Here is a 22,982-nt window from a genome sequence, read left to right as displayed (position 1 = left end):
TCAACTAGCACCTGCATCTCCTAGTCCCCATACAGCCCAAAGAGATACCAGGTGGAAACAAAAAAACCCACAGAGGGGCATCGCAATCTCTTAGAATTCGAGGTGTCAATGAGACAAAGGACCTGTCATACCTTCAGTTCACACTGTAGAGTTTAAGGAGAAACAGGACACTCCGGGATAGGTCTTTGTCCTTTCCCAGCGCCCAGAAGTGAAGTTTTCCCCTGTTATGCAGGCCAACCCACCTCACCACTAGTAAGATTTTCCTAACAGTCCCAATTATCTTCCTGTCCTTGGTGGCTGCAGTGTTCTCTTACCTGTAAACAATGACAGCCCTTTGGGAGAAGCATGTAAAGCAACAAAACTGAGATGCAATAAGAGAATCCCTGTGAGGCACAAACGAAACACTATTGTTGGCCCCTTGGATGACAACAGGCATGCTCCGAGCTGCGTTACAGATGCAAACAGTTGCCCATATAGGGCCGTTGGGACTCAGGCCAGTTTCTAACTCTGGTTACAATCTCCTCTCTTACAAGATACACTACAGCTCTGCACCACCCTGAAGGACCATACCAGTTCAGCTGCAGATATATTGTTTAATACATGAGCTATTTACCTGGGCATAGAGGCATCTGTGACAGAAGTGCTGCTCATGGCTGTGACTGCAGTCAGGGAACTGACGCTGCTGCCCGGAGATACAGCGATCTGTAAGGAAACACACAGCGGTGAGGATGTGACAGAAGAGTCCAACAGCAGAGCTTGACCTGAGAACGCTGGCTCCAGAAGAACTCCTAAGGAGGCTTTGGCAGAGAGGGAATAGAAAAAAAATAGGTCGAGTTGTACTGCTGAGGTGCTCAGGTGCTGGTTGAAGGCAAGCCCCAGAAATCCTCATCACGTGAACCACGACTGCTTTTATTGAGCGACTGCTCTCCTGAAGCAAAGCAGTGTTCTGCAGGGCTCTGCACCAGATCCTCATTTTGCTCTTTGAGCTCGACTGCTCTCGTCAAGGTCTGTGGCTACTAGTGAGGCCAGAGTCTGTTTTGGTCCTGCATTGCTGGGACCGGTTTAGGTCCTGCATTGCTGACACATGGAAGCAGAAACCTCTAATGCAGAAGAAGAGGCATTGCTTATCTAGCTAGCTGGCTAGCGGTGATGAGTACAGGGGGATGCACTGGCCCACACTGCTGCTTCTCGTATCAAGAAACCCCTACAGAGAACACCAGCAGAAGCACACAAGTACTCAGCTGGGAAAGCCAGCGTGGCCAAGCTTCTTACGCTTGACAGTACTTCCAGCAGAGAGCAGAGATCGAGCTAAACTCAAGGCTGTGTCCACCCTACCATGGTCCCAGGTGCTGGTGCCAGCAGGAAAAAGCCTGCCATGAAATAGGTAGCAATGAAAAGCCAGGTTTAAACTGATCAGTTACACTGTGTAAACCAAAGAGTGAGCTGCTCCTTGCAGCAAACAGTATGTGCAACCACTACCCCATCAACAACTTCTGTCTGCTCCCTTGGGACATCCTTGCATTGGGAGGACTACTCACCCTCAGGAACATAATTAACTTCTGCACTCAGCAACTTCACTAGCAACATCAAAACCTTTAGGAGGAGTTTAATTTATTCTTTGCTCCCCAAGTTGTCGCTGGGGTGGCTCTCTCTCATCAGTCAACTTAGCACAAACTCCACTTCTCCACGTGCTGCTCATCCTCACCCAGGCTTCTCCAGTACACGTTCAAGCTGTGGTGACAACCACGTGTTCCTCCCTTGGAGGCGGAAGCCCTGCCTTAGGATGTGTACATGGAATGCCACTCACAAGCACTCTCCTCCGTGCCTGTAAGAATCATATCAGCATGGCAAACAACTGCTGACTGTCCATTTCTCTCAGGAAGGCAGAGAAAACACAAACAGCACAGCTTCTCACCAGGGGAATCCACACCTTGTAACTATATTGCAGATGACTTTTTCAAAGGATGTCCTTTTAAAAATCATAGAATCACAGAATCGTTTTGGTTGGAAAAGACTTTTAAGATCATCAAGTCCAACCGTTAACCCAGCACTGCCAAGCCCACCACTAACCCATGTCCCTCAGCACCACATCTACACGGCTTTTAAATTCCCCCAGGGACGGGGACTCCACCACTGCCCTGGGCAGCCTGTGCCAGTGCTTGACAAACCTTTCAGTGAAGAAATTGTCCCTGATCTCCAACCTAAACCTCCCCTGGCACAACTTGAGGCCGTTTCCTCTTGTCCTATTGCTTGTTACCTGGGAGAAGAGACCATCATCCACCACTTTTTAATTTATGTCTACTCCCATTCTACAAGCACGTGGAGAAGACTACACAGTCACAAATTCGGTACAGAGGCATGGAAGTAGGTTATAAACTGAATCTGAATGGGTTTAAGGCAAACTAACATGACACTTGGGTACTTGCTCTTCACCAAGACATTTTGCCATCCTTTGCAGAGACCACCAAATCCCGAGGAATGCTTCACATGCTTCCTGATACCGAAAACCTTGGAGCAACCACAGAAGTCTTGCCTTCTGTACAAGTTAAGGCCTACTGCATTAAGATTCAAAAAAACCCACTGAGCTACTGATTTGCAGATCTCATGCAGAAGATGTTACAGTCCCATCTACCCACCTGATCATTTCAGACATGTATTCCCACAGGATCTGATCAGACAGGATGTGCACAGATGGCATATTTTCTTCCATTATAGTTATATCGCACCCCAAACAACGTGTGTAAACCAGTAAGAGCAGTGTCCCAGCTTAGATACAGTTAGTTAGCAAACCCGTATCTCTACACAACACAGCTACATCAACAGCTTTGCAGCTAAACACAGCACTCACAACACAAGCTTAGGCCAGCTTAGCATTTTAGATGTGCCAACATGTCTTTACTCAGTTTGGTTGCATGCACAGAGTTTCCTGTGTGCTCTGCATTCAGCTAGTGTAGTCTGTCAGAGTCATCACTGCCTAGAAATAAAGTATCAATATCCACACCCATCCCTTGTACCACCAGTAACAGTGGTGCTCTCTGGTTACCTGTTGAAGAGATGTACTTGGTGTCATGAATGCATCTGGAGTCATCAGCTTAGGTTTGGCATCGTTGGAGAGAGACAGAAAGTCTGCGGGGACGGGCAGATCAGCAATACGCCGCAGGTCTGGCTGAGAGCCGTGCACCGACCCTTTTTCAGATCCCAGTCCTTCCGTGCTTAGATCAGCCATGTGGTCTGGAAAGGCTTCCAAGGGAGAAATACAAATCAATTTACAGGAACCTCCCCCAAAAGCTAAAGCTTTAATTCCACAAAGTATGAACTTATGCCATCGCCTGCCACACTGGATTCCAAAAGAACAAGCAAAAGCCCTGCACCAACCTAAACAAAGCTAAGGGCAAGGCAGACCCTGTGTCATGCTCACTCTTTGTAGGCTAAACAGTGGATGTTATCAGGCTTTGATAACAAGAGATCCAAGCTTCCTTTCTTCACTAATGCAAGGCCAGTTTAACAGCCACATCCCAGAATGGCGACTGAACTGAAAGAGCACACTACACACAGCCCAGTCCCCTCTGCTCCCAAAGCTCTGGGATCACTGTAATCTCCTCCACCTGACAAGAGACAAACATCAAGTTTCTGGCACAAGCGTCAAATCACCAAGGAAGGTGAACTCAAGTGTGCACAAACCATTAGCACTCCTACCCTAACCTGTCCCCATGCTCCATACTCACACCGGGGTCTACTCAAGTGGCCTGCTTCACAGCTAGTCCATATTCAGAACCCCTTAGGCAATGACACCACTCTATTCTGTTACAAAGAGGCACCCAAAGCTGCTCTCCTGCTGCTCCTCCTCCAACAACCTTTAAATGCTCAGCAACACTGAAGACTGACTTAGAACCACAGACTGGTTTGGGTTGGAAGGGACCTTAAAGCCCATCTAGTCCCAACCCCCCTGCCACGGGCAGGGACACCTTCCACCACACCAGGTTGCTCCAAGCCCCATCCAACCTGCCCTTGAACACTGCCAGGGAGGGGGCAGCCACAGCTTCTCTGGGCAACCTGGGCCAGGGTCTCACCACCCTCACAGCAAAGAATTTCTTCCTCACATCTCATCTCAATCTCCCCTCTTTCAGTCTAAAACCGTTCCCCCTTGTCCTGTCACTCCATGCCCTTGTCAAAAGCCCCTCTCCAGCTTCCCTGTAGGCCCCCTTCAGATACTAGAAGGCTGCTATGAGGTCTCCCTGGAGCCTTCTCTTCTCCAGGCTGAACAGCCCCAACTCTGTCAGGCTGTCTCCAGAGCAGAGGTGCTCCAGCCCTCTGAGCATCTTCGTGGCCTCCTCTGGACTCTCTCCAACAGCTCCATTTGTTTAAGACAAATGCTCACCGAATTCTTCATGAGAGCCATGGGTAGTCATGGATGCACTCATGTCAGGGCTATGAAGAGGCTGGAATCTAATCTGCACATCTTGTAGGGCCCTGAAAAAGAACGAGGCATCTCTGATTAGTTTATGAAACACCAAGAGAAGTCTAATGCTTAGAAGATTCCTCTTCACGGAACTCATTCCCCTGGAATATGCTTTAGTGTTTTCTGCCCATGACAGAAGCAGCAGAAGCTGATCCTCATGCAGCTGTGCCACCCAGTTCTGGCACCCAGGGGATTTGAGAGGTGTTTTCCAGCACTTAACACATGAGCACAACTCTCAAGTCACTGTGTGCTCACAGCAACAAAAACCACTAGCTTGCCACAGCACCATGCAGGGCTTCTTCCTGGTAAGGCCATACTGAACACACCATCGCTAGAAGTTTCTATGGGTCCAAGTAGTTTTTGTTATGAGCAAAAGGAATTGACAAGGTAAATTTCTAGAAGTCAGTGCGGGATTAGGACAAGCACAGAGAGCTGCCCATGGTAGCTGCTACGCATACTCACTTGGTGTGCACACAGAAGAGTTTTATCAGCACGCCTGCTGCCGATTCAACAGCCCCAGCTCCCTGAGCACCTTCTGGAAGGGAGACAGAAGTAAAACATGAAGTTGGATGGAAACTGCAAAGTACCAGAAAAACATCACAGCAGATGAACCAGCAACGATACAGCTTCACCACTCCTCCACTTCAGAAGCAGATTCACACTGTTAAGGGAAAGTAGGTCCTACACTCCCTTCACTTTTCAATGTGAGAGCAATCAAACTTGCTCTAATGCAGCCAAATAAGCCTCAAGGAAGAGAAAAAAAAAGATGCCTCACAAGGTAAAGAGGAAGAATGATGGTCTGGAAGCATCAGTGATTTGTTCTGGCTGTTGAAGTGACTGGTTGGATATATTTTAAGAGACTCACACTAGCTTATATTGTACAGGCATTCAGACTGGGGCTCAACCATCCCTCCTGGCTGTAAACAACTGCAGTTATGAAGAGCTCTGCACTAACTTCCCACCAGCCAGCACTGCCAACATTCACCCAACACCTCTATCAGTCTCACTGCTAAAAAAGCTAAGGAGGCTGAGTAGTAAAGATAAACCTAACCCTCCATTAAAAAAAATGTATTAGGCATTCCTATGCAAATTGTCCTAATTACCTGAGCACCAATCAGGGACCTGAAGTTTCAGTCCCAGTTTGCTCCTGACTTGCTACATGTATCTGCAATTTTTGCTTCCGCATTTCAGAGCAATATGCCACAAATATTGACAACATCATGAATTAACTATTACCATGTACAGTAACAGGCACAGGGAGGCACATCATACAGCTGTACTCATAGTCCAGGAATCTTTCTAACAGCAAATATGTTGATGTTATTCAAAGCATCTTAACAAATTTTACTAACAGAAAGGTAGGAGATCAAGAGCAAGCCAAGAGTTGAAGAGAGGCAGTGATCAAGGAACGTTTGCAGGGGACAGTTCTCCACAGGATTCACTATCATATTCATTGTAGCAACAGCCAGAAGACGACATCTCATGTGTCTCTCCTCTAAAGAGAGTGTTACTTGTTCACTTCTGTTGCAAGAAGCTTTGTGGCTTGAGACGGGATGGAGAAGAATCCCACCCTTCCCCTTACCTCAGACTGCGTACTGCCCTCACATCCTGGCACAACTCGGGCAGCATGATTCAGAAGCAATCAATTGATTTCTCAGAACACGTGCTCACACCCCTGATGTTTAATTACACAGTTTACTCAGACAAGCAGTCACACAAATACATCCTGCCAGTTCTTCCAGGAACCCTTGTGCTCCTGTGAGCCTGCACCAAACTGTGCTGCAGAGGGACTCAGCCCTACGCTGCCAGAGGAGGTTGTCCCCTGCGTTCTGCTGGGGGCAGGGAAGCTATGTGAGCACAAAAGCATCACGGCTCAGATACCGAGCAGCTAAGCTTGTACCTTACCCAAAGCGTCACCTGCACTCACTGCAGCCCGCACGGCCCTGGAATGCTTTTAATAACAGAAAGACCTCAGCAGGGTTTCTGTGTGGTAGGGGGCAATGGCTACAATGTGGGTTGGGAGGTTCAGGTTCAATATTAGGAATATTTTCTGTAGGAAGGGGTGCAGCCCTGGGACTGGGCACCAGAGCAGAGAGAGAAGTGTCAGGTTTGGGGGCCTTCAACATGCAACCAGATGAAGTCATAGGTGACCTGGTCTGCCACAAGCAATAGTCCTACTTCAAGCAGCAGGATGGACCAGAGACCTCCAGAGGTCCCTTGTAACCAACTCTACTGTGTTTCCCTGAAGGACTCTAGCTGAACAGGATGTATTTCGTACAGACTAAGAGAAGAAAAGAGACAGCCAGAACCAGGCAGGAGAGAAATCCTGATCTCACAGCAGCCAAATTCTGTTCATCACCTACCTACACTCAAGTTGTCATTTTCCTCTTCTGCTGGGAGCACTTCGGTGTGCCTTAACCGGCACCGGCTCACTGCCTGGATGCCAAAGCTTAGGACTGGGTGGGTGAGGAGGAACTCGGAGATGGAGCTGAAGTAAGCTTTGCCCTCCTCTTGGTTCTGCATCAGCTCCATCACATATAATACCTGTAAGAATCAAAACCAGTAAGTCACTGGGCTTTCAGAGCAGACCATGAGTACATGTGCACGGACTACAAAGCTGAGCACCTGAACTAGATTTGGAACAACAGGAATAACACAAGGAATAAAGTCTGAGACATATAAATTTGAAACAGAACACCCAAGGGACCCACAATAAGCACACTCCTATCTGAGTCAATGTTGCTCATGAACTCAATCCTACTGTGCCAGACACAGGTTCCTCCAAATGAGAGCTTTACTTTAGGGTGAGAAAGAATCCTTAAGGTTCCTCAAGATTAATCAGCTGAATTGTTACCATTTGTCATCTTACCGTGAAATGGCTGAGGCCAACCTCTGTATTTTTAGCTATTAATGTGCAAATCCTGGACCTAGGCAGCAGAATCAGTCACACAGAAGGCTGTTTCTCCTTCTGTCGCTGTTACCCACACAGCCAGCAATGAAATGAACCACCTACTTTTCTCTGCACGTCGCTCAGTATCAGGTATTCAGCGGAGAGGTCCAGGCAGACTTTCAGGCTGGGAAGAATACTCATGGAGCTGAAGATGTCAGGAGAAAAGCTAGAGCCACAAACAAGAGCGGGGGGGTGTGCAGAAAGCAAGGTAGATTAGCCCAACCAGAACGACTGCCATGAAAGTGCATTAGTTAAAAAAAAACCATCTGAAGGAGTTTACAGCCATATTACAGTGCAACCACCCACTAGAACAAAACCATCACTGCAGAACTCAGTGCTGACTTCAGTTAAGAGACCAGCAGGGAGATCACACAATAGGGTCTAGTTATGGATTCTGAACAGTTAAGCGAGAGATGACAGTTTGTCGTTACTTAACGAGTTCCACCTTCATAGGAGGACAAGAGCCAATGCTACAGATTTAAAAAACAAAAATCCACCAAACCAAAATTACCATTCTAGAGGTTTTGGACCTTCTGCAGTACGAGGTAGAAAAAGCAGCACTCAGCTGTATGCCATATTCTTCTCATTAAAGAGGGCACTTCAGAAGCGGCCTTATATGTGTATGGGATCAGAGAGGCCACGATCCACCCTCAGAAAAGTAAAATCAGGGAACGTAAGCTGAGTGAAGGGATGGACTAAAGCAGAATTTGAACTTCTGGACCTATATGGCTCAGCAAATAAGCCTTGTATAATTCCTTAAGCTCTGTCAACATAGCAACTTCTCATTATTTAAATCAGAAAACACAATAATAGGAAAAGATCTTAGATTGGTTACTGAATATCTGGTATTTTTACAGAAGAAAGCACTCAAGGCATGCAATTTGGAATGCCTCTCCCCATGCTACACGTAGTATGTCTATGCTCTACAGACCAAAGTGAAGACAACAGGTCTCTGTAACATCAAGGAGACTGTACAAAAGGATCAACCTCCTCAGCCTTGCCAAAGCTTGACCGGAAAGTCTGTCCCATCCCTGACAGATTTCAACAGATATGTCAGATTGGCAAAGGAGGAGGCTCTAACTCGGGCTAGAGTACACTCCATTGGAGATCAAGGATCACCTTTGCAAAGTAAGTGTGCCTGGAAACAGAGCTTTGTTAGGATCCACTGCTCATCAAAGTAAATCTAACCCTTCAGGGGAGTCAGCGTATCAACACCTACCGGACAGTTTGCAGACAAGTCCAAGACACAGTGCACCACATCTTCAGTTCTCTATTCTGATCTGCTCCTGTGATGAGAAATCTCCAGAAGGGAACCCTGCAGGCACAAGAAAATTAAGTTCTCTTAAAGAAGATCTGGTCCTTCCCATAAGGACATTGCGCAGAAAAGTTCCTCACAAGCTGCCCACAGCTGATTTTACCCAACTGTGTCTTAAAGTTCCCAGAAAATTTCTACTTCTGAAGCTGATTAGAAACCACTATAACTCTCATAGCTCTCAAGAACCTTAAGGCCACAGCTGACTGAAGAAAGAACAAATTTTTAAAAAAAAAAAAAAATCTACTTTTTAATCAACTGAAGCAGAAATTTCATACAATCATAGAATCATTTAGGTTGGAAAGGACCCTTAAGATCAAGTCCAACCATTAACCTAACACTATCAAGTCCACCACTAAACTATGTTCCTAAGTGCCTCGTCTTTTAAATCCTCCCAGGGATGGTGACTCCACCACTGCCCTGGGCAGCCTGTTCCAATGTTTGACAACCCCTTCGGTGAAGAAATTGTCCCTGATCTCCAATCTAAACCTCCCCTGGCACAACCTGAGGCCATTTGCTCTCGTCCTACCTTGGGAGGAGAGACCAACTTGGGAGAAGAGACCAACACCCACCTCGCTACAACCTCCTTTCAGGAGGACAATAGGCCAGTTAAAACTGACCATACCACAAACCTGAAAGGACTCATCAGTTTAGAATCTGTATTGCTTTCATGGAATTGACACTAGAATTAAGGTCACTTTAGGCTGTGCTCCAGAGCCTTATTTATGTCTCCATCACTAGAAAACTGCCTACAAAGAGGACAGGACTTGCTCCTGCCACAACACAGTTACAAGGAACCCTCCAAAGGTAGAGTTAGAAGACACTACTAAACTTTGATAATCCAAGAACAAGACTGGGGACTCACTCTGGGTCTTGTTTTTTATGGTTGTCACAAAAGAGCAGGCAGGAAAGAGGTCTACCATCATGGGGTTTCCACTCATGAAGACACCTAGGAAAGAATCAGAGGAAACATCCAAGTGTGCAGGGAGTGGCAAATGAGGAAGACAAGAGGTGGGCGCTGAACATACTACTCCTTGTCCAAAGACAGCATTATGTCAGCAGCCACCAAGTGTTATCAACTTGTAGCTGTTTACAGGCTTATATAAAATAAGGAGATCACAGCCCATGCAGACACAGATTGTGACCAATAAATAAATAAAATCATGTCTTACTGTTTGGTGTCTTAACAAGGGCACAATACATAAAAGGAGGAAACATTGAGAGGAACAGCTCAGAGAAGCTTTCTGCATTTACAGGGACAGCACAAAAGAGTTTGACTACAGCCTGTGCAAAGCACAGAACTCCTGCTTCCAGACACAGCTCTTTCCTTTTTCCATAAGCTCACCAAACCTTGTACAATATTCAGTGATCCAACTCTTCAGCAACAAATTACTTTATAAAGATGTAGGGTGAATGTTTAATGTCCTGAGAACAACCATGGCAGGTGATTCTCTAACAAGGAAATTCTCACAGAAAAAGTGCTGCTTTCTGTTCCAAGATCCTTCGTTTTCTAATCCCCCAGTTACCTTGGCTCGTCTTGCCCCTCAATATAGATCTGCCAGAATTTGACAAAACCATCGTGGCTTGCAGTGGCCAACACAGTTCCATCTGGAGAAAGTGCTCCCTCGCTCAGGCACTAAACACAGAGGGGGAAAAGAGACAGAAAATTCATTTTATAGCTTCTTTATTTCACAGGGAGAAAGAGTACTCCCTCCAAACAGGAATTTGACTAACAGTCTGACAGTATGGGAGGTCAGAGTGATTTCTAACAGACATGTCATCAGGCAGCTTAACCCTTCACAGAAGAATTGACAGGACTTTTTTTTGTAATAATAATTAACAATCACCTTTTCCAGACAGCAAATTTAAGTGCAATGGATTTGCTCCTACTGTTACTGATGTTCTGAACGGAGCTCATTTTGTTTTGGGATCTTCTGGCTTTTCACAGCCATTATTGTTTCACAATCATTATTGTTTCATCTAAGTGATACAATTACTTTGTCATTATCCTCTCCAAGATGTTCAATTGGATTCTTTCCAGTTGTTTCTTTTATATTTAAAATACCACCTACTGAAGACTCAGCTGCAGTCCTACTCCACTGTACTCACAGATATAACTATACTCATTAGGGAAATCCTAGAAGAATAAAGATGACATTGGGCTAACTTTCCCCTTCTCATCCGGCAGTAAAGCACTGCAGTGTTAAGTGTGCCATTTACCAGGAGATATAACAAAAAAGCTGAAATACAGCCCAGGTTGTCAAACAGGCCCTTAGAAACACAGGTGAGTTTTGTCAAGAACCATTTTCAAAGCAAATTACTACAAATTCACCTCAGCTCTTGCAACCCTGGTTACTTACCAATCATGTGTGTACATTGCCAGCAGGCTGGGGGTGATAGTGTGGAAGGGTAAGAAACTTTCTTTACAGCAAACTGTCCTAAGAACTGCAGCTCCTCAGACACTATAACCCAAAGAGAACCTGCGTGATCTGTAGTGATCACCTGTGCGACGGCAGCAAAGAAAACAAAACAGGTTCATACCGTGCTGTGGCCTTTCACTACGATGAAGCCTTCTTTGATGCTAGGCACTTCCACCGGCCAGGAGCTGTTGTTCGTTCGGATAATGTCCAAATCCCACACCTCTGCCTGGAAAAGAAACATGTGGGCACAAGGGTTTATTTCTACAACTACTGGTCTGATTCAGTGGAGAATTTCTTATATTCTTATCTTATATCCTCTCATACCAGTCCAACAGCAAGTATGTGACTTAAACCTTCCCATTTCCACCCAATTTGGCCATTAGATGCTTTTCTGGCACCCAGCCATACATCAGTACAGGGAACTGCTCTTGGCAGTTGTAGTTGCTGCTCACCGAGCCCTCTTCCCTGGGAACTGGCTCAGCCTGAGCAGATGAGTGATGCCTCTGGCCCTCTGCATTGTTTCTAGTGCTCTCACTATTTGATAGTGAGCAGAAGTTACCACTTCCCTTTCTCCTGAGGCCCAGAGAAAGACCAGCATGACCTCTCCTTGGAAGAGAGGAATCCCCACATCTCATTACGGGAGGATCCCCAGCACAGACTGGACAGGAGCATTTACAACTCTAACCATATCAGCTCTTTCCTTCTTTAGATTCTCTCCCTCTAATGGTAACAAGGGACTTTTCAAAAGCAAGGTCTCCTTACCCTATCCTCATGCAGCAACGCCAGCGTCTGACTTCCCTCTTCACCACTCTCCTCACTATCATCGGGGATGAAAGGGCACCAGATGATTCTTCGAGAGGTGTTCAACGGGGTATTGTCAGGCCGCTTGATGTTAACCAAGATCTCCTCTCTGAGCACCACGGTTAAGAAACGTAACATTCTGGTAGGGCTACTAACACTCAGCAATAACCTATTCAGGCTTGGTCCTCTGGCAAATACTACTAAAACTCAAGTTTTTTTGGATCATCGAGATTCAAAAGTACATCAGGTAAAAGGATTCTGCAAGGTGGCAAGCTAGCATTTCTTCACTGGGAGAAGAGGTTAAGCTTACACAAGTGAATAGAGTCTCACAATTTTCTCTCGCAGGCTGCAGACAAGGACAGGATAAGCACAACAGGAGCACACAGCCACACCTGAATGTGCACTCCATGCGCCTGCTGATGGACAGATGAGATTATTTCAGCTAGCACTGCAACACCACTACCACAGAAAGACAGGAAAGCGACCACGTTGCCCCAGGCTGAGTGCTCTGGTCCACCTCTACAAATCAGATCTTAAACAACTACAACCACCTTTGTTCCAGTTGCTTTTGAAATGATGGTATACAATTGAAATTAAGAAGCCACAACCTAACACGATATATCCCACAGCCTGGCATGCTTCTCAAAAACATTGAGCAGTCACTCCTAGCAATTAAAAGATTTACGGTAATGAATCAAACACTGAAAATAAATTTCAGGATGACCAAAAGAACAAGGGTGACAGGTTTGGAAGGAAGGTAGTGGGGAGGAGGGAAGTATTACATCCTCTTCCCCAGAAAAGTAACTAAGGAAAAGAGCTAGAACCAGATAAACATGAGTAAAAAGCTTTGTCACATGGTCGAGGTGACACTGTCCATGTGTAAAGCCAGCTAGTACAGACTGCCACGTCTCACTGACTACTTTTGCCTGGACCAGAAGGAGCACTGAGGTGTCACTCCTAGAATTTCAAGTTATGTGTGATTTCAAGTAATGATTGTGCTGAATACAGGCACAGGTTGACTGACTTGACACTCTGGAAGGGGCAGAACTATTGGCCTTCTCCCTGCAAGCTGCTATTCTGGAAAGGCTAGGAAATAAGTTGCAATTTTGAGGTTGCATTCACATCTAACCGTTACACAAACACTAATATGAGGTGTATTTTGACAAGATACTGGATTTTTTCTTTATTCATGGCCAGGCGCCAGACAAAAAGGTTGCCGGCCTCATCCAAGCACGCCAGCTGGTTGGAGTTGAGATGAGCAAAAGCCAGGTCTGCCACACCGCCCGTGAATCCTTTCAGCAAGGTCCGCTCAGCAGTGCTGACGCTCAACACCCGCACCATAGCGGAGCCATTACTGGCAGCTGCAGAAAAGACAGAGGGAGAAGTCACCATTTATTTTTCCGTTTCCCCCCCAGAAGAGCCTTTGTTTCCAGTTGTCTGCTTGTCATTTCCAGCACCCATCCTGCCATCAGCTGTCACTGGCAGCACACTGAAAACCCATACCAATAGATACCATGTGAAGAAGCACTTCCAAGATCCAGGGTGTATGCACAAATATTCGCTGCACTTTTCAGCTTTGGTGCAGAAGGCTGGACCAGCAGCATCAAGGAGGACCTTGCCTGCCTGGTAAGGGGCAGCTTAATTCCTTGTATCTTCTACAATTTCTTAAGCATCTCAAATTATAAGTTGCTCTACTTAAAGCCAACAGAAGTTGACTTCTCATGATACCCATGACTCTCACGAAAGATGACTTCATGAAATGCAAGGCCTAAATCTTTATACCAGGCTGATGACAAAGCTAACAAACCTCCAAGACTGACCTCCAGTGACAGTGAATTAATTCTAATTGCAATTTCACTTTCAGTAACTAGAGAAAAGGAGCCACTGAGAGGCAGGTAGCTCAAATACATCTTCTCTAAGGGGAATGTAAAAAGCATGAACACTGACCTGGCAAAAAGCACTGCTTTTTGGCTTGCATGACTGAAAAGAACATGCTTTAGAGCACGCACATACCAAGCAAAGTTTCCAGCTTCCCCATTTCAAACACCACTAGTCTTATGGACACCCTAGTGTTTCCACTTCTGGATGCCGAAGCCAGCCCTAGCAGAAACACTCAGCTTTCCATAGTGTTACTGCACCCAAGCTTTAATACTTTAAACAAGGGTGAGAAACCCTAAAGCTGCTCTAAAATAACCTCAGCTAGTAAAAACCACAGAAGCAGAGCAGTAGATTTCATAAAAGGCCAGAGAGAGTGATGGGTGTTAGAACTAAGAAGAAAGGGAAGAGCTGACGGAGCCCCAAACACTGTGTGGTTATATGAGAGCAGAAAGAGACATCGCAGATGACTAAATGTTCATTTGTTTCGTGTATGTTGTGAAACAATCTTCCCCTGAGTTGCTCTGCTTTTCTCTCCCTTCCTACTGCAAAACACACTGCATCTGTATCGCTCTTTAGCTCCTCTAAATTTAGCCTTAAACTCAACTCTAAATGTATGCAAGCAAATCCATCAAACATTTATCTGCTCAAATTACCACGGGGCTGTTTCTGTGCTTAAGGTACAGAGAAGCTTGTTTACTGCAGAAAGATTTAATTAGAGGAGTAATCTGAACATCAGTTTACTGTCCAGTGAAACCAATGTAATCCTTCAACTTTTCCCCCATCGCCACTGCGTCCTTCTCTTTCTTTTATTTCTAACTTCAGAAAAGCTTTCCTTCTCAGTGGAAACTCTCCTACACCACCAACCCTTCCCTACTCTGTAGCTCCAGCTTCATTTATATTCCCACTACAACAGCACTCTGATCTGGGTATTGCAAGAAGTGCTTCAATTATTGTCAGTTACCTTTTTCTGATGCAAATTTTGCCTCTTTTAGAGATACACAGAGCAAAAGAATACGAATCACATCCAAGACAAGAAGGTATCTCACCTCTAATGGCGTAGGCCAGGTAGGAGTTTGAAACAGCTATCAGATTGCCGTAATAGTATTTCTGCTCCCAGTCATACCTAGCAACAGGCTGTATTTTCACCTGCTCAGGAGAAAGAAAACAAAATATGAGAAGTGTCTGGAATTAACTTTTTCCTGGAACAAACTTGCCAAATATATGATTTCCTCCAGGGAAGATCTGTAATACCTAATAGGAAACTGTTAGAAGCAGCAGTTGTTAGGAAGAATTGCATATTGAACATACCAGGTAGCAGAGCCCCGAACATTCAGAGTTCTGGAGGTTGATGAATAGTTCCTTCCACTGCCAGAAGGAATGCAACTCACCGAATTTGTCATGCTGCAGAGCAACACTCGACCCCGCAGCCACAGCAAAGCAGTCTTTACCTCTTTAATAGCACTATGTCTGGACTCCCAGTTCTTGGAAACTTTTTTGAAATACAGAAACACATTTGCTGCATGGACACTTGCTTTTTAGTTTCAATACCGCTTTCCAAGAAACTGAGATTCCTGGTCTTATTTGATAAGCATTGTCTCTGCAAGCAAAGAATTAAGAAATACTGTGGAAGTTATGGTTCCCTTTCACTTTTATCTTCAGTATCATCTATGGAAAAACAATGGTAACACGGTACAGTATTTATTTACGAACTCTGAGGTCCCTTAATTCATTGCACATCAAGGAACAAAATGATATAATATGGGAAACGGACAAAAGGATCAAGACCAGAGTCCTCTCTCCTGATTCCTAGCATTTGTTCTGAGCATGCCTTAGTACTCTGCTACAGCACTAGTTCCAACCTCAGCACACTGGTTCTCCTACAGCTCTGATCTGCTGGGTGGAGCCCTGAGGCCAGCAAGCTATGAAGAGCAACCCTCCCTCCATAGTGAAGACCTTCCAGTGAAGAAACAATCAGCTGGTAAAGCTTGTTTGTGAAGGAAGGACACCTTCCCAAGAACCTACAGCTTAGATCATGGGCTTATTCCTGAAAATGAGAGGATAATTTGGCCAGCCTCTGGAATAACAGGAACAATCAGCTACAAGATACCGCTCCAATTTTTTCCCCTCCTTGTTAAGCTCTTTGACAAACTTCTGCCCAACTATAAGCTCCCACAGCACAGGAAAGAAGATAATAATTTCTTTTTAAAACATTCAAGCGTGAGCTGATACGACTAAAAAGAGACAGAACTATGCTTTCTCTTGCTCCTTACCTTGTTACTCCCTCTGGCCTTACTGGTGATGCTGGAATCACTGCTAGCCACTATCTCCACATCTTTTGCTGATATCACTAAGCAAGTGGAGCTGTCATCACCTGAAAGGCAGCTTTTAAGAAAAACAAAGCGGAAAAAAATCAGACAGGACTCACAGGAAGAGAACAGAGGTCATATATTTGCTATTCGTAATGTTAACAGCAACGCAGAAGGAGTATCTGTGCATCTACGAGCTCTGAGCTGAGCAACTGAAAGCAGAAACTACTTTCAGCTAAGAGCCTCCCTTCCCCAGGTGTCACAGGTTTTGAGAGAGCCAAACACTTGGTTTGTTCAGCTTAAAAACCTCCAGTCTGACTTGAGCACAGACCTACACTTGGTTAAAGTAGCCTTGACTACTACCCGACATTGGAAGGTGCAAAGAGACCAAAGCCAACCCGCTGAACCTCACCAACAACAGTGCACGCTGCTCATGGTTCTCACAGCATCCTCTCAAAACTATGACCAGAGAACCCAAACAAAAGCTATTTACACGAGCTCTAGCGTTAAGAGTCAGCACATGAAGCCACACATTACGCTAATTAGACTGATGTGGATTTGTAGTTGTATTATTACTCCCAGGACAAACCCGAAGTATTCTACATGCACAGGTTCTCTTGTGTACAAGCAGTACTGTCCAAAACACACCGATGTCTATGCACAACTCGAAGAGTTAGGTACAAACCTAGCTCAGGATCATTTGTCCTGTTTTAAGCTATGCAGAAAGAAATACTTCAACAAATACAAGGTCTACCGCACTGCAAACTGGTGTAAGTTACCTCTCAGTAACTTAAGCCCCTGAAAGAGTCCAGCTGGAGGTCTACACAAGAACACTAAGCTTCACCGAGGTCCCTGCTAATTTACCTCCATCCTGACTTGCAATGTCTGCCGTGCGACCAGTCCTGCTCCCACCTCTCTAAACAGCTCTGCCAATATTCTTCAGCTCCTGAGCAGCAAGGACCGCAGGCTCCAGGCATCAGCCTCACAAAAGCTACAAAAGCTCTGACCACCAGCATGGACTCACAATTGCCACCTCAACTCAACGTAAAACTCACTGTCAGATCCCCAGCACGCTTGTCCAGGCTCACCAGAACTAATTTTTAATCGTTTTCTATTCACTTTCAGCCTTTTTTTGACAAAACTTACATGACTTGCTTCTCCTGCAGGGCTCCCAAAGAAACGCTGCGATGCACCGGCTTAGCCAAAGAAGGTCCATCTCCGGCCCCGATGGGATCAGGCACCAGCAGTCCATTCAGGTCTCCGTTATAGGAATTTGACGGCCTCTGGTTCTCATTCACTGAACCTAGGGAAAAGCATGACCAACTGTGCACAACATCCATATTTAAAAGAAATAGCGCTGTGTGAAATACATTACCTCCAGATGGTTTTTGTCAGGTTCTACTGGTCTATCAGGTAGAATAAGCTGAATTGGTTGGGAGAATTGTTCTCCAAAAAGGATGTGTGAGAGACCTTCCATATTAGAAACTTTTCTCCACACAAACAAGTGAAGTCGTAGCTCTTCTCTTACACAAGCAATCCCAGCAGACCAGAAAAACACCAAAGAACACGTACAAGGAACTTACCAGATTCAAGGAGCAAATAGTCTTGGATCAGAAAGACTAAGCTGATAATTCAGATTTACTGAATCAAGTGCCAGACCAAAGAGCTCTTGAAGGGTCATTTCTAACCCTCATGCCTGCAGAGACATCTCCGAAGTCCAGCAACACAGCGGTCAGCTGCAACGTTTGGTGTTGGCTGGAAATAATACATTTGTTCCTTTCCAAAACTGGCTTCTGACCAAGCCCTGACCTCAGACTCCAGGTGTTTGAGTAACTTTGCTATGAAACGGTGCAGCTGTGCCTACAGGATTCCCATATTTTTCCCCTCGGTCAACTATAGTGACATAGAAGTTTACAGCACTCAAGTTTTGTGTAAAGCAGCCCTTTGTTCAGAGTTTCAGCCGTGCTTTGAAGAGTGCATGTGCCCTGACTTCATATATTTGGCCCAGCACAAGCTGCCTGGTGGCCTCCATACCTTCTGAAGGCTTTTAGAAGGGGACAGAGGTAACAGGGGGGTGAAGGAGACTCTTCTGTTTCACTAGCAAGGTAAATAGTTGCCGTTGGAGAGCAAGCCCAGTCCATCTGCCCTTACACATCAATCCACTGAAGTCAAAGCCTCCTGTCTCAGCAAAATCCTTGTGTGAAATTTTCACTGGTTTTGAAAAGTGAAATTTCATATCCTGTTGCCAGGTAACAACTGCTGCTGAGCTCTTGCAAAATGGCTGCTCCCAGGACCAGAAGCTCCCCCGTCACTGGCACACGTAACGAACCTAAGCGTAACTGTGGGCAAGAGGCACGTCCTTGGAAAGCAAGGCAAGCTCTCAGCTACCAAACAGGCTTTGACATACCAGGACGAGCGCTGCAGCCCACAAAAATAACTGCGACTATTACTCATTTGCCAGAAGAATATTGAAAACCTGCCTGTTTATGAGCAAAGTCATGACATCAGCAACGACGCTAAGGACACAAAAAGCCTGTGCAGCGACAGGGTATCCCGACGCAGAGATCATTTGGGTTCTCACCTCAATTTACCTGCAGTGCAGGGAGAGAACAGCAGCGGCACTGACCCAGCACAAGGAAACTTCAGGCTGGGGAACGGGATCCTGTAAGCACCTAATACATTTGTGCTGTGCTTGCTGCTGCAAGGTTAAGGTGCACCCCTTATTCCTACAATATATGGCGGGTGCTTGTCCAGTTGCAGGAACTTCCATTAACTGCAGTTTATGCTTTGCGACCAAAAGCAGGAAAATATTCACTACAGAAAAGCATCCAGGCTGCCAGAGAAAGGTGATACATTCTTTGCTCTATTTGCAGCAACAGCAATGCCTCACGTAAGTATCTCTGCTCTTTTCTGGGCAGCAGGACAGTGACGTTCCCATCATGGGAAAGGGAAGGAGGAAACAGTCCCCAGAGGCTGACGGGCACAACAACAGAACGCTGAAGTTCAGGAATGGGCTTAGCCCAACGCTCTGTCTTAGTGGGAGCCCGCCAAGCACAGCTGCTGCCTGCACACAATCCTGAAGGCATAAAAGAAGGGAAGAGGCTCAGAGTTTAGCAGGTATGTGAACAAAACAAAATATTGACCTAGACTAGCACTGGCCTTCCAAGGGAAAGAAGTGCAGTCGTATTCATCACCTTTTTAAAGAGCAGGAAAGCAGGAGCAATCAGAGCCGAGATACTGAACTCTTCCTGCTCCCACCCCCTACTCTGTACTAAACGGTGACCCCCCCTGATAAATGCCACGGGAGCAGGGTGACGTAACCATGGAACACCTGGTTATCAGCAGGGATTTCAGCACGGATTGAAGGATCCTGCCCACAACCCCAGCGGGGACTCTCCTCCGTAGCACGCTGGCACGGACAGCCTGCCGACGCGCCCCAGCTGGGAGCTCCATGGTTTGGTCCTGCAGCTGCTCCTTGCCAAGGGCACCGCATCAAAAACGGGCAAGGGCTACTGAAGCTGTGGATGATGTTTGCTGGAACTGGGAGAAAACTGTGTCGAGAAACTTCAGTGGTGGATCCATTTTCACCATCACCAAATCCAGCAGAACTACAAAAGCATTGTGACAGTTGTAAACTCTTTATAGTGTTTCTTGTCACCTGCCTGGACAGCACCCAGAATAACATCACGCTGCTCATAGCTCCTGGTGTTGCAAAACGTTCTTCGTGGCAATAACCTTGGCAAGCAGCTACGCTAGACTCTGACGGGTATTACAACCTCTAAGTGAAACCAGGGTATAACAGAAAGTAAAACTAGAGAGGACCTTGACCACAGCAACTTCATGCCAGACAAGACTAGCCCTATGCATGCAATTCATGAGGCTGCTTCTGTTCTCTTTCAAAAGCCTTGAAGGATCCCCCAGTTTCCCTTTCCTCTGACACCCTAACAGGGTTTTCAGAGGCTTTCAGTTAACAAACACGTACTCTTGCTCTTCACTTTACTTTATCCAGTTCTTTCAAGTCTATGTGCTATTACCCAGGCAGCGATTTCTGCTGAGAACAAGAGGTTCCTTACTGCTTGACTTACTGCCCATTTGCTCCTTTTCCTCTCAGCTGCCCTCTTGTGCACTAGAGTTGACAGAGAAGGTATAAAGAGAATGAACAGGAAAGAAGAAAAATGAAAATAAATAAGCCATACTCAGTAAATAACTCCTTTGCTTCAACCAGCAAGAGAAGCTGCTTCAGGGGCAAGCCAAGTCACCTTGAGAGAACAGAAACAACTCCAACCATTTCCCAACCATCACGCATCCTTTCACTTCAGAACCTGCTTGTGAAACAAGCGTCCCCCATCCCTGCACTGAGTTCTCCTTTCAGTCTTTCCAGTACAGAGCGCTGCACGGTGAAGGAAAAATGTATTTTTTAATAAGAATTACAATTCGGGAGCACCAAAATGCTCCAGAAACAAAAGAAACTACTTCAAGTCATGAGAAGTTTCTCTGCGGGTAGTAAAACCAACGAAGGTGGCTGCCTGCAGGTTTGCTCCATCACCCCATGTGCCTCTACACCTCTCCCACACCAGTCCTGCATCCAACCTTGCATCCTTTTGGCAAGCAAAAAGCAGCACACGTGGCAGTTGCTTTGGAGGCAGCACATTTGTCCTGACTCTCAGGGCTTAAAAGCGATGTTATTCCTGCCTTTACCTCAAAAGGAGCACAACACAGGCGTAAATTCTGTCCTCTATCCAGAGGTTAAGGTTTTTTTGGAGAACACCCACGGTCTCGGTCTCCTTCAGACCTTCACCTCATCAGGTTTGAGGACGGCACTGATCTCGGAGGCCTGACAGCCCCTTCCACTGAGCCCAGCAAGACACGCAGGAAAAACCTGAAGTATTCTTAACGAAGGAGAGAAAATTGGGCCGAGGAGGCCGGTGCTGTTCAGTTCTCAGCGGCAATGCCATCCAGAGGGACCTGGACGGGCTGGAGAGCTGGGCCTGTGAGAACCACATAAAGTTCAATACGGCCACATGCAAGGTCCTGCACGTGGGTCGGGGCAATCCCAAGCACAAACACAGGCTGGGCGGAGAACAGACTGAGAGCAGCCCTGAGGAGAAGGACTTGGGGGTGATGGGTGACGAGAAGCTCACCATGAGCCGGCAACGTGCGCTGGCAGCCCAGAAAGCCACCCGTGTCCTGGGCTGCATCCCCAGCAGCGTGGCCAGCAGGGCGAGGGAGGGGATTCTGCCCCTCTGCTCCGCTCTCGGGAGACCCCCCCTGCAGTGCTGCGTCCAGCTCTGGGGCACCAACATCAGAAGGACACGGAGCTGCTGGAGCGAGTCCAGAGGAGGCCACGGAGATGCTCAGAGGGCTGGAGCCCCTCTGCTCTGGAGACAGGCTGAGAGAGCTGGGGCTGTTCAGCCTGGAGAAGAGAAGGCTCCAGGGAGACCTTCTAGCACCTTCCAGTGCCTGAAGGGGCTACAGGAAAGCTGGAGAGGGGCTTTTGACAAGGGCATGGAGGGATAGGACGAGGCGGAACGGTTTTAAACTGAAAGAGGGGAGACTGAGATGAGATGTGAGGAAGAAATTCTTTGGTGTGAGGGTGGTGAGAGCCTGGCCCAGGTTGCCCAGAGAAGCTGTGGCTGCCCCCTCCCTGGCAGTGTTCAAGGCCAGGTTGGATGGGGCTGGGAGCAACTTGGTCTGGTGGAAGGTGTCCCTGCCCGTGGCAGGGGGTTGGGACTGGGTGGGCTTTAAGGTCCCTTCCAACCCAAACCAGTCTGTGATTCTGTGAACACCTCTCAGACACAAAGAGCCCAGAGACCCGCAGCAGCAACGAGCTTTGGGTCCGAACCGCTCCCGCTCTGCTCAGCAAGAATCCTCTCCCACAGGCGAGGGTCAGGCTGGCCCACCGGCTCCTCTCCTCACCCAGCCAGCACACGCCTCCCCGCTGGCTCCCGGGGACAGAGGCAGGGCCGACGGGACCCCCCTCACCCCGGGCGGGACCGAGCCCGCGGCGGGCGATGCCACCTGCGCCCCGAGACGGGCCCGGCCCCGGAGCGCGGCCGCCTGCCAGATGGCGGAGCCCCGGCGCACCGGCTGAGGAGGGTCCCGTAGCCCCGGCCCGGGACAGCGCAGCGCGGCCGCCGGCCCTGTGTGTCGGCCCCGCCCCGGCCAGGCCCGCCGCCGCCGCCGGCCTCCCGCGTCCCCTCGGTCCCGGCCGCTCACCTCCCGGCCGGTCCAGCTTGAGGATGTCCCGCAGGTGCTGGGTCGCGTCCTCGATGTCGATGCTGGAGGAGGAGGCCATGGAGCCCGGCCCGCTTCCCGCCGCCGCCCGCACAACCCCCGCCGCGCTGCCCCGGCCCGGCCCCGCCGCCCACGCTTCCGCCTCCGGTCCGGGGCCTGGTGCGCCGGGCGGAAACCGCCGCCGGGACGGAGGGTTCCGGGCGCGGCGGGGGCGGAGCCAGCCGGGCCCCGGGCAGGGCCAGCACCGGCGGCCCCGGCCCCCGCCCTCGGCGGGAGCTGCGGCCGGGGCGCGGCCCGGGAGCTCCCCGCCGCCCCCTTCCTCCTCCCCGCGGGGCCGGGGCAGCCGGGCGGCCGCCAGCCCGGGCGCTGAGGGGAGCCGTTGCCGCAGGCCTCAAGGGCCTGCCCCGGCTCCCCGGGCGCTACGGCCGGTGCGATCTCCCGCTGCAGTGCCGTGAGGTGACACCTCAAGTCTCACCAGTCTCCCCACACAGGCCTCCGGGCTCGGGAGGTGACACCTCAGGTCTCACCCATGTCTCCCCACAGGCCTCCCGGCTCGGGAGGTGACTGTCAGGGCTCAGCCTTACACTTGCAGTAAGCACGGATATGTAAAACAAAAGACACA

At 47.9% G+C, this 22,982-nt stretch overlaps 1 protein-coding gene across 2 annotated transcripts in view; it reads right to left on the bottom strand.

The window, feature by feature from the left end:
* EDC4 (enhancer of mRNA decapping 4) overlaps positions 1-22,492 on the bottom strand; it is a 39,371-nt gene extending 16,879 nt beyond the window's left edge. Inside the window, exons 1-16 of one of the 2 annotated variants that reach the window (XM_068411384.1) lie at positions 22,343-22,492; positions 17,273-17,429; positions 16,091-16,202; positions 14,867-14,966; positions 13,114-13,303; positions 11,904-12,051; positions 11,263-11,367; positions 10,248-10,357; positions 9,587-9,670; positions 8,629-8,724; positions 7,473-7,575; positions 6,823-7,003; positions 4,922-4,994; positions 4,379-4,470; positions 3,044-3,240; positions 614-702 (exon numbers count right to left, since the gene is read on the bottom strand). In XM_068411384.1, the coding sequence (XP_068267485.1) occupies positions 614-702; positions 3,044-3,240; positions 4,379-4,470; positions 4,922-4,994; positions 6,823-7,003; positions 7,473-7,575; positions 8,629-8,724; positions 9,587-9,670; positions 10,248-10,357; positions 11,263-11,367; positions 11,904-12,051; positions 13,114-13,303; positions 14,867-14,966; positions 16,091-16,202; positions 17,273-17,429; positions 22,343-22,421 (1,916 nt within the window). In that variant the 5' untranslated portion in view covers positions 22,422-22,492. The remainder of the gene's footprint in view (positions 1-613; positions 703-3,043; positions 3,241-4,378; positions 4,471-4,921; positions 4,995-6,822; positions 7,004-7,472; positions 7,576-8,628; positions 8,725-9,586; positions 9,671-10,247; positions 10,358-11,262; positions 11,368-11,903; positions 12,052-13,113; positions 13,304-14,866; positions 14,967-16,090; positions 16,203-17,272; positions 17,430-22,342) is intronic. The other variant, XM_068411383.1, reaches the window with a different exon arrangement.
* Positions 22,493-22,982: the final 490 nt, after the last annotated feature.

This window comes from Nyctibius grandis, chromosome 12, assembly GCF_013368605.1.
Source record: "Nyctibius grandis isolate bNycGra1 chromosome 12, bNycGra1.pri, whole genome shotgun sequence".
Classification (NCBI taxonomy): domain Eukaryota; kingdom Metazoa; phylum Chordata; class Aves; order Nyctibiiformes; family Nyctibiidae; genus Nyctibius; species Nyctibius grandis.
Note: the sequence above shows the minus strand (reverse complement) of the source record. Positions and strands in the feature narration are given on the sequence as shown.